General features: G+C 39.5%; 1 protein-coding gene across 2 annotated transcripts in view; it reads left to right on the top strand.

Moving 5' to 3' along the window:
* The window catches only part of cacna1ia (calcium voltage-gated channel subunit alpha1 Ia), a 520467-nt gene that overhangs the window by 308237 nt on the left and 200110 nt on the right, over positions 1–12120 (top strand). For both annotated transcript variants that reach the window (XM_061885398.1, XM_061885399.1), the window contains exon 6: positions 7441–7600. In XM_061885398.1, the coding sequence (XP_061741382.1) occupies positions 7441–7600 (160 nt within the window). The remainder of the gene's footprint in view (positions 1–7440; positions 7601–12120) is intronic.

Here is a 12120-nt window from a genome sequence, read left to right on the forward strand (position 1 = left end):
AACTTAGTTTGTAAACGATTGATGAGTCCATACAAAGCTAAGAGCCGGAGATTTAGGAAATACACGGCGTGTAAAAAAATTGTCTGAGGAGGGGAACCTTAAACGCTGGTTTAGCGTGACTGAAATGGGGCTTAGGCTAAATAATTATTCCTTTAAGGGGTTATCCGGCTTAGTGTAGACATAGCCTTAGTTCAAACATGTGGAGAGACCTGCTGTGCAATGGTAGTTGCAGTATGTTTCCTCCTATCTCCCTTCTCCTCTGCGTGCTGGCCTCTCACCGAATCAACCTCTGCAATACTAACCGATTGACGCCAGACATTTCGGTTCTCCGCCTGTATCTCCCAGGCATAAAAATTATAATGTAACAAATATATGATCACCTCTCTCCGTCATATCTCTCTGACCTGTTCCATTTCGCCACGCCCTCACGTTCCCCAAGATCTTCTTCATCATGGGTGTCAAACTCTGGCCCGCGAGCCAAATTTGGCCCGCCGTTTAATTTCATTTGGCCCTTGAGGTAATATCAAATGAACATTGGAGCTGGCCGGCCGGTAATACCACATTCACCGCTAATACTCATACTTGCCAACCCTCCCAATTTTCCCGGGAGACTCCCGAAGTTTAGTGCCCTTCCCGAAAATCTCCCTGGGCAACCATTCTCCCGATTTCCACCTGGACAACAATACTGGGAGCGTGCTTTAAATGCACTGTCCTCTTTTCCTCCATATAAACAACGTGCTGGCCAAGTCACATAATATATGCAGCTTTCACACACACATACTTGGTCAACAGCCATACAGGTCACACTGAGGGTGGCCGTATAAACAACTTTAACATTGTTACAAATATGCGCCACACTGTCAACCCATACCAAACAAGAATGACAAAACACATTTCGGGAGAACACCTATACCGTAACACGACGTAAACACAAAAGAACAAATACCCAGGACCCCTTGCAGCACTAACTCTTCCGAAATGCTACAATATACACCCCCCGCTACCGATCCCGAGCCTGGGACTGAACCCAGGATTACTCAGGACCTTCGTATTGTGAGGCAGATGCACTAACCCCTGCCCTATTTAAGCCTTGTTTGTTCAATATTCAATGCAAAACTTGTTTGGGTCCCTATTAAAAGGTTAATTTGTTCAACCTTGGCCTGCGGCTTTGTTCAGTTTTAAATTTTGGCCCACTCTGTAGTTGAGTTTGACACCCCTGTTCTTCATCCATCCATCTCACTGTCCCATTATTTAAACTGTCCACCAGCCGCTCTGCCCCACATCTTTGGAACTCTACCACCAGACTGTTGTGATCCGATGGTCGGATCATCACCACATTGTTGCTTTTATTCCATTTTGGTATCACTCTGCTGTTTGACGTCCTTATTTTCTGTTTGCTTCGTCACCATGGTTACATATTAGTTCCACCTGCTACTCCCGGTTTACGCACACCTGTTTTTCTAATCACCATCCTATGTAAGCCAGCCTTTTCTGTTCAGTATTCCTGGGATCCTAGTTTGCTTTCATGCAAAAGTGACGACTCGTATGTATTTTTTCGTTAGCTTTCACGCTACGCATTTATATTCTCGCTAGCTTTCACGCTACGCCTTTGTATTCATTCTAGCTCTCACGCTAATGATTTGTTTTCCCTTTTGTGTGCCTTCGTCCCAAGTCTAGTTTTTCTGTTTGTTATTACTGGCTTCTATGCTAGCGACCTTTGTTAGCTTTTCTATTAGCTCCAGTGTTTTTGATCCTTAGCTCCTTTTCTTAGTTAAATAAATTCATTATAAAATACCTTTGCTGTGTTCATGTCTACGCATCTTCGGAGGAACAAATCCGGCAACAATATGCCACACAGTCGTAATACAGACCTTCGTAACTTAGATTCAAAATGTAAGTCTTTAAATCAAAACTCAAAACACACCTATTCCTGACTGCTTATTCACTGTAATCATCTTATCTTATCTATCTTTGTTGTTGTTGTTGTCGTTTTTATCCAATTTGATTTCATTGTTTTGATTTTGTACGGTGTTCTTGAGTGCCCAGAAAGGCGCCTTATAAGTAAAATGTATTATTATTATTATTTTTATTATTATTATCTTAAATTCAAACAATGTGTTTGTTAAACTAGAAATAAATACTTTTTTTTATCCGCTTGACTTATGATTTCAAAGCAAGTTGTTCATCAAATTATCAAATCTAATAAATAGATTTTACAGCGACTTTAAGAAATTTACTGTGGTTTTACAGCATTTTACTGTACAACAGTACCATTGTTTTTTGACCATAAAATGCTGGCAACTGAGCTGGCAATTTTTTTTACCATAAAAAACAGTGGTAATGTCTTGCTATTCACAATAGCACACGGTTTTTACGGTAAAATCCGCCAGCTAAATTGCCAGAATGTTATATTTACAGTAAAAAAAAACAACACTGTATAATTCCATCAACTGAGCTGCCAGTTTTGTTCCGTGTAAAACAGTGGTACTGTTTTTTTTGCATTTACAGTAACATGCTAAATAAAACACTGTAAATTTGACAGTAACATTTTGCGACTGACCTGTCGGTTTTTACTGTAAAATCTACATTTTTTTTTTTTTTTTTTTACATTGATGTACATTAAAAAAAAAAACAAGTCATCAAATGTGTAGGCAATTGTGTAATAATATCATTCAGTGTTAGACGTGACCCCGGTGAGGGCAAACAGGGCATTTTGATATTTTTGCAGACATTATTAGACATAACTTTGTGCTGTAGGTCAGTGGTTCTCAACCTTTTTTCAGTGATGTACCCGCTGTGAACATTTTTTTTAATTCAAGTACCCCCTAATCAGAGCAAAGCATTTTTGGTTGAAAAAAAAGAGATAAAGAAGTAAAATACAGCACATTGTCATCAGTTTCTGATTTATTAAATTGTATAACAGTGCAAAATATTGTTCATTTGTAGTGGTCTTTCTTGAACTATTTGGAAAAAATATATATAAAAATAACTATTTATAGTTGAATCACTTGGTTATTTTCAACAAGTTTTTAGAAGATTTCTACAGATAGACGTAATTATCAACTTAAAGTGACCTCTTTGGGGATTGTAATAGAGATCCATCTGGATTCATGAACTTCATTCTAAACATTTCTTCACAAAAAAAAGAAATCTATAACATCAATATTTATGGAACATGTCCACAAAAAAATCTAGCTGTCAACACTGAATATTGCATTGTTGCATTTTTTTTTCAGTTTATGAACTTACATTCATATTTTCTTGAAGTATTATTCAATAAGTATATTTATAAATGATTTTTGACTTGTTGCTATTTTTAAAAAATCTCACGTACCCCTTGGCATGCCTTCAAGTACCCCCAGGGTTACGCGTACCCCCATTTGAGAACCTCTGCTAGAGGTGACTAAGTATATTATTATTATTATTATTAGTTTAAAAATGTCAGCTTTTTCTCATTACATTACTTTTTTTTTTGCTCTTTTTTTACTGTTATTTTTTAGATACATGTTTTATTATTTAAAAGTACACAACTTTTAAAATTTTGGCAGACACATTTGCACAAAGTATTGGTATCGGATCGGTATCGCCGATACCGGCCTGAATTTTACTTGGCATTGGATCAGAAATAAAATCAGTGACATTGTACATCACTAATTAATGACACATTAAAGGTATTGCACTATATTGCTAAAAGTATTTGGCCACCCGTCCAAATGATCAGAATCAGGTGTCCTAATCACTTGGCCCGGCCACAGGTGTATAAAACCAAGCACTTAGACATGGAGACTGTTTCTACAAACATTTGTGAAAGAATGGGCCTCCTCTCAGTGATTTCCAGCGTGGAACTGTCATAAGATGCCACCTGTACAACAAATCCAGTCTTGAAATTTCCTCGCTCCTAAATATTCCAAAGTCAACTGTAAGCTTTATTATAAGAAAATGTAAGAGTTTGGGAACAACAGCAACTCAGCCATTAAGTGGTAGGCCACGTAAACTGACAGAGAGAGGGTCAGCGGATGCTGAAGCAAATAGTGCAAAGAGGTCGCCGACTTTCTGCACAGTCAGTTGCTACGGAGCTCCAAACTTCATGTGACCTTCCAAATAGCCCACGTACAGTACGCAGAGAGCTTCATGGAGTGGGTTTCCATGGCTGAGCAGCTGAATCTAAGTCATACAAAGCGTCAGATGCAGTGGCGTAAAGCACGTCACCACTGGACTCTAAAACAATGGAGACGCGTTCTCTGGAGTGATGAATCACACTTTTCCATCTGGCAATCTGATGGACGAGTCTGGGTTTGGAGGTTGCCAGGAGAACGGTACATTTCGGACTACATTGTGCCGATTGTGAAATTTGGTGGAAGACAAATTATAGTGTGGGGTTGTTTTTCTGGAGTTTAGTTTGTCCCCTTAATTCCAGTAAAAGGAACTTTGAATGCTCCAGGATTCCAAAACATTTTGGACAATTCCATGCTCCCAACCTTGTGGGAACAGTTTGTAGCGGGCCCCTTCCTCTTCCAACATGACTGTGCACCAGTGCACAAAGCAAGGTCCATAAAGACATGGATGACAGAGTCTGGTGTGAATGAACTTGACTGGCCTGCACAGACTCTTGACCTGAACCCGAAAGAACACTTTTGGGATGAATTAGAACGGTGACTAAGAGCCAGGCCTTCTTGACCAACGTCAGTGTGTGACCTCGCCAATGCGCTTTTGGAAGAATGGTCGAAAATTCCTATAAACAAACTCTACAACCTTGTGGACAGCCTTCCCAGAAAAGTTGAAGCTGAAATAGCTGCAAAAGGTGGACTAAGATCATATTGAACCTTATGGGTTAGGAATCGGATGGCACTTCAAGTTCATATGTGAGTCTAGGCAGGTGGCCAAATACTTTTGGCAATATATATAGAGCCATCTGAAGAAAACAGAGGATTAAAGGCCTACTGAAATGAGATTTTCTTATTTAAACGGGGATAGCAGGTCCATTCTATATGTCATACATGATCATTTCGTGATATTGCCATATTTTCGCTGAAAGGATTTAGTAGAGAACATCGACGATAAAGTTCGCAACTTTTAGTCGCTAATAAAAAAGCCTTGCCTTTACCGGAAGTCGCAGACGATGACGTCACATGTTGATGGCTCCTCACTTCCTCACATTGTTTATAATGGGAGCTTCCAGCAGCAAGAGCTATTCGGATCGAGAAAACAACAATTTCCCCATTAATTTGAGCGAGGATGAAAGATTCGTGGATGATGATATTGATAGCGAAGGACTAGAAAAATAAATAAATAAAGAAAGAAAAAAGGCGATTGCATTGGGACGGATTCAGATGTTTTTAGACATATTTACTAGGATAATTCTGGGAAATCCCTTATCTTTCTATTGTGTTGTTAGTGTTTTAGTGAGATTAAATAGTACCTGATATTCGGAGGGATGGGTCCACGGGTGCCTTGACGCCAGTCTCTGAGGGAAGTCGACGGCAGCTGCATGGATGGCGCAAGCTCAGCTGATCTTCGGTAAGAGGCGACTTTTTTCCACAATTTTCTCACCGAAACCTGCCGGTTGACAAGTGGTCGGGATCCATGTTCGCTTGACCGCTCTGATCCATAGTAAAGTTTCACCTCCGGAAATTTTAAACAAGGAAACACCGTGTGTTTGTGTGGCTAAAGGCTAAAGCTTCCCACCTCCATCTTTCTACATTGACTTCTCCATTATTAATTGAACAAATTGCAAAAGATTCAGCAACACAGATGTCCAGAATACTAATGAATTGCGCGATGAAAAGAGACGACTTTTAGCCCCAAATGGTGCTGGGCTAATATGTCCCCTGCAACTCGGGTCGTCACGCGCACACGTCATCATTCCGCGACGTTTTCAACAAGAAACTCCGCGGGAAATTTAATATTGTAATTTAGTAAACTAAAAAGGCCGTATTGGCATGTGTTGCAATGTTAATATTTCATCATTGATATATAAACTATCAGACTGCGTGGTGGGTAGTAGTGGGTTTCAGTAGGCCTTTAAACAGAATAACAACCAGTCAGTTGTTCATATTCTAGAGCAGGGGTGCCCATTACGTCGATCGCGATCGACTGGTCGATCTCGGAGGGTGTCAGCCGATCTCAAGCCAGGCATTAAAAAATATACATAAAAATGAGCAATCATCAATCATACCAAGACTTCACTTTCGTCAGTTGTTTGACATTCTCGGCACCCGAGGATCTTGTGAGATGACGCTGGCTGCTGCGAGCTCATATTTAAGAAAAAAATCACTAACAGGGCGGACGCAGAGAAACACATTTTATTTCTAGAGACTCCGTACCTACTGTCAAAACTCTAAAGACCGACTGCACAGTTCCTGTCTTCACCATAAAATACCTGTTTCATCCTGCCTGTGCTAACAAAATAAGAGTCTCAGAAAGCTAGCGTGCACAAGCTAGCAAGCTACGGAGTTTGATGCCAATGTATTTCTCCCCCGCCCTCAGCGACCGCTTTCTCACTTGCTTGCCCACCCGCACACTCACTGACGTCACTCACCTGCTGCCAGACATTAAAGGGCCACACACATATGCTACTCTCATAACAAAGTGTTTGAAAAGGAGTATGCAAGTTGGACAAATGAGATGCCAAATCCAACCACTTTCATGTGGTATTGGACAGAAAGGAGGACTTTTTTTTTTCCTCCATTTGAAAATGCGGACGTTATCAGCACCACTGTCTAATTCCAATCAATGCAAGTCATCAGAATCAAATACACCAACTTATATTCTTGTCTTCTTGAAAGAAAGGAATCTATGTGTGTTAAACATGCTTGTATTATCATTAAACACCATTAACTTAACAAAAATGTCTCTTTCATAAATAAATAAATATAAATTATAAATAGGAATGAGGTAGATGTCCTCGACTTGGTCAATTGAAAAGCAGCTCGCCTGCAGAAAAAGTGTGAGCACCCCTGTTCTAGAGTAATGCATCAGGGTTGACATTTTGTGTAAATCCATACTACTTCCCGTTAAAAAATACTGCATCAACTCAAATGTGCGCCTTGATTATTGACACCATGGGAACAATATACCTGTGGTGGAAGATAATTGCAGACAATGACGTCCGAGCAGCGAATTAAGTTGTCATTGATTGCGATGCAGGGTGTCTGTCAAATGCTATTGTTAAACAAGCTGCTTTCTCATTAGGCCTTTTATAGTTTGTTGTACTGTTGTATGGATCATAAGTCATCATCAAAATCATTTATGATGTGGATTTGCGATGACAACTTACATTACGCTCAATAACCCTTCCTTCACTTTTTAATTGAAACTTTGAGTGTCTTATTGGTATCAACAATGCATTTAATTACATTCTTATGGTGTCTTTTTTTAAAAAATCTATCCAAGAGGATAAATAAATGACTTGACTTTTACTATCCATCAATTCGTCTGCAGGTATGCGTATCCTGGTCAACCTGCTGCTGGACACGCTGCCCATGCTGGGCAACGTTCTCCTGCTCTGCTTCTTCGTCTTCTTCATCTTCGGCATTATCGGCGTGCAGCTGTGGGCGGGGCTACTGAGAAACCGCTGTTACCTGGAGGAGAACTTCACCCTGTAAGTTCAAAAAGGACATTTGGTACGACTTTAGTATGGGGAACATATTCACCATTAATTAGTTGCTTATTGAAGTAAAAAAGACTTAATTTAGAGTTATTTAGACAATAAGGGAAAATATAAAGGTTAGGGGTTAATAATAATGTGGGGCGGTATAGCTCGGTTGGTAGAGCGGGCGTGCCAGCAACTTGAGGGTTGCAGGTTCAATCCCCACTTTCGCCATCCTAGTCACTGCCGTTGTGTCCTTGGGCAAGACACTTTACCCACCTGCTCCCAGTGCCACCCACACTGGTTAAAATGTAACAAAAAGGGATATTGGGTTTCACTATGTAAAGCGCTTTGAGTCACTAGAGAAAAAGCGCTATATAAATATAATTCACTTCACTTAATAAGGAATAATTCTGAGGTTATAGAGGGAACACTCTTAGTTAATGACTTGCTGGTTGTATAATAAGGCCATGCAGAATAAGGCATTAATAAGTACTTAATAAGGAATAATTAAGAGCCAATATATAACAGATTTGCATGTTGATAAGCAACGAATTAATGGTGAATATGTGTTCTCCATACTAGAGTGTTACTTTTTGCCATAAAGTCATAGAGTTATTGTCATTGTGTGTGTGTGTGCGTGCGCACGTGTGTGTGTGTGTGTATGTGTGTGTGTGTAGTGTTTCGGACACGCTCGCGACTTTCAATTAAGGAACATCGTTACAATTGCGCAATTCAACATGTCTGAAAAGTACTAGGAAGAAGCAGAACAATCACTACAAATGTGATAACTTCCTGGGTTTAAATGCGCAAATCACGTTTTGTGCATGTGCGGGGAGAATTTTTTAGAATAAGTGCATGTGAAATGTCACTTAATGAATGTTGTCGCAAATGTATTCCTAGCCCCTTCCTGCCCTGTCACTGATAAGATAATAATGGCATATTTTCCCAAAGAATATCATTCTCCCCTGTGGCACACAATGTTAGTGCTAGGTTGATAAAAAAATGGATGAAATCCTGGCCGGGTAGCTGCACTTGTTCCTACTTCCTTTGTGTTTTCATTTCCTGCCACTTCAACACCGACCGGAGCGCTGCCTCCCACACCTGTCCCTGATTGGCAATCAGGGCACACCTGTGCCTAGTTCTTCTGGATAGGGCTGGTTCATGGTTTGTTGCTACTTAAACAAGTGTAGACATTTTTTGTGCACTTCCTAGCTGCAATTAAAGGGGAATATTATCACAATTTCAGAAGGGTTAAAACCAATAAAAATCAGTTCCCAGTGGCTTATTTTATTTTTTGAAGTTTTTTTCAAAATTTAACCCGTCCCGGAATATCCCTAAAAAAAACCTTTAAAGTGCTTGATTTTCGCTATTTGCTTAAGCCACTGTCCATTTCCCTGTGACGTCACATAGCGATTCCAATACAAACAATGGCGAAAAGCACAGCAAGATATAGCGACATTAGCTCGGATTCAGACTCGGATTTCAGCGGCTTAAGCGATTCAACAGATTACGCATGTATTGAAACAGATGGTTGGAGTATGGAGGCAGATAGCGAAAACAAAATTGAAGAAGAAACTGAAGCTATTGAGCGAATAGTTATTGACGCTATTCGGCCATGCATGTCTGCGTTAGCATCGCCGGTAAAATGTGTAGACCAACCGATCAGGACTTTTGCATTGACACTGGAGCAACTTAAATCCGTCTATTGGTAAGTGTTTGTTTGGCATTAAATGTGGGTGGAAGGAAACGCTGGATGTAAATATAGTTTCAAATGTACATACAGGTAGCCTAAATAGTATGTTAGCATCGATTAGATGGCAGTCATGCCGCGACCAAATATGTCTGATGAGCACATAAGTCAATAACATCAACAAAACTCACCTTTGTGATTTCTTTGATTTTATCGTTGGGAATGCATCTGCTTTGAGTGTCGCAGGATATCCAGACATTCTTGTCATCTCTGTGCCATCTATGTCGTAGCATCGCCGGTAAAAACCAAACGAGGGACTTTCGCATCTCTTGACACTGGAGCAACTTATATCCGTCGATTGCTAAGTGTTTGTTTGACATTAAATGTGGATGGAGGGAAAGGCTAGATGTAAATATAGCTACAAATGAGGCATAATGCTGCAATATGTACACAGCTAGCCTAAATAGCATGTTAGCATCGATTAGCATGCTGTGCTAATCGATGCACATTCTACGTAAAACAACTTGAATCCATCCCTGATCGTGTTGTTACACCCTAAGACAACACACCGACGAGGCATAATGTCTCCAAGGTACCGGAAAACAGTCGAAAAAATGGAAAATAACAGAGCTGATTTGACTCGATGCGTGTGATGTGGTAGGGAAAAATGGCGGTGAGTACCGATGTGACGTCACGTTCTGACGTCGTCGCTCAGAGAGGGATAAACAGAAAGGCGTTTAATTCGCCAATATTCACCCATTTAGAGTTCGGAAATCGGTTAAAAAAATATATGGTCTTTTTTCTGCAACATCAAGGTATATATTGACGCTTACATAGGTCTGGTGATAATGTTCCCCTTTAATAATAATAATAATACATTTTATTTGGTATAGCGCTTTTCAGAGTTCTCTGACGCTTTACAGGATAAAAAATTAAAATATAAAACAGTCTAAAGTAATAATATAAAATACAGGAAATACAAAAGCAGCTCTCAATAAATACATTTTTACCCGCGTTGTGCCGGCCGTCTCTGGATCTTTAAGCTTTGTTTTGCGCCAACCTACAAAAATGCATAACCTTGTATTAAGTTGAGTTTTATTTTGAAATAAAAATCGTTGCATATAAACAAAAAAGTGTGAACACCTTTTGTAACGCGGTGAGGCCACGTTGACAAATTATTGGACCCTGCTTAAATGTCATTGTGTTCTAATTGGGAAAGAAAAGAATGATGGCTGTGCACCAACAGATAATTAGCTCGTGCAGTGTTGAAAGAAAGGAAGCATGCAAAAAATTAATTAATAGTGTCGAAAATATCCAAAACCCAAAACCAATGAAGTTGGGTAAATCATAAATAAAAACAGAATACAATGATTTGCAAATCCTTTTCAACTTATGTTCAATGGGATAGACTGCAAAGACAAGATATTTCATGTTCAAACTGAAACTCTTATTTATTTATTTTTTTGCAAATAATCATTAACTTAAAATGTAATGGCAACACATTGCAAAAAAGCTGGCACAGGGGCATTTTTACCACTGTGTTACATGGCCTTTTCTTTTAACAACGCTCAGTAGACATTTGGGAACTAAGGAGTCCAATTTTTGAAGCTTTTTCTTTCCCATTCTTTTTTGATGTGCAGCTTAAGTTGTTCTAAGTTGTGGTATTTTAGGCTTCATAATGCGCCACACATTTTTAATGGGAGACAGGTCTGGACTACAGGCAGGCCAGTTTAGTACCCACACTCTTTTACTATGATACCACGCTGTTGTAACAAGTGGTTTGACATTGTCTTGCTGAAATAAGCAGGGGCGTCCATGATAATGTTGCTTGGATGATAACATGTTGCTCCAAAACCTGTATGTACCTTTCAGCATTAATGGTGCCTTCACAGATGTGTAAGTTACCCATGCTTTGGGCATTAATACACATATGTTTGGCTATTTTTATGCATTTGAAATCATAAACATATTGCTAACAATACTGTGTCCATTATACCCTATCTACAACCATCCAGAAAATGCCAACAATACTCCATTTACAAATCGTGACCTGAATATTAACCAAATATGAATGATATTGGTATTATAAACGCTAACTCAGACGACCTATTTTACCGCCGCATTGATAGCAATGAGCTAAAGCTAGCTTACGCTGCTTCTGTTGACATACTAAGTCAGCGACTGTTTTTAATTTGTCTCAAACTTGCTAAAAGCAAATTCAGAATTATGCTTCATGCGTCTCTAATAAATGTGGCTACGGACCGAGAGGCTGGTCCAATTTTACATCCCCCAAAATCATTGGCGGGCTGTACGTTTCTCACCAAGGCCTTCAGTGATGTCTGACTTCAATAATTACCTCTTAAAATACCATAATTTATTTCACCACATGACCACAGCTGGAGAAATACAGCACAAGAACACACTTGCGCACTCCTACAAAACTAACTTTTCTTACCTTCTGGTACCTGCTGATGTGTATTTGAGATTTTCATAAGTCCTAAAAAATTGCGCAAGTCCGCCACTGTAGTCCGTGTCGTTGCCATAGTCGATAAGCTTCTTATTTTTCTCTATCTTATTGTTATGGGACGTTCATCCTCTGCTGTTGCCATTTTTTAATATAAAGTATCGTAAAATTCTAACTTATATTTGTCAGTAGACTCACTATAGAAGCGCTAAAAACTACTAGTGTAGTGAGTTTACATAATTCACCCATGGAACTTTAGTTATTAGAGAGTTCCGGTCGGACGTTTTTTCACAGGACACATTTCCGAAATTGTTGTTGCACTAGTGAGCCACAGATGAGGAGATGCTGCTCCGTTATTGATTTAAGTAAAGTCTG

Source organism: Nerophis ophidion, linkage group LG23 (genome assembly GCF_033978795.1).
Source record: "Nerophis ophidion isolate RoL-2023_Sa linkage group LG23, RoL_Noph_v1.0, whole genome shotgun sequence".
In the NCBI taxonomy this organism is placed as follows: domain Eukaryota; kingdom Metazoa; phylum Chordata; class Actinopteri; order Syngnathiformes; family Syngnathidae; genus Nerophis; species Nerophis ophidion.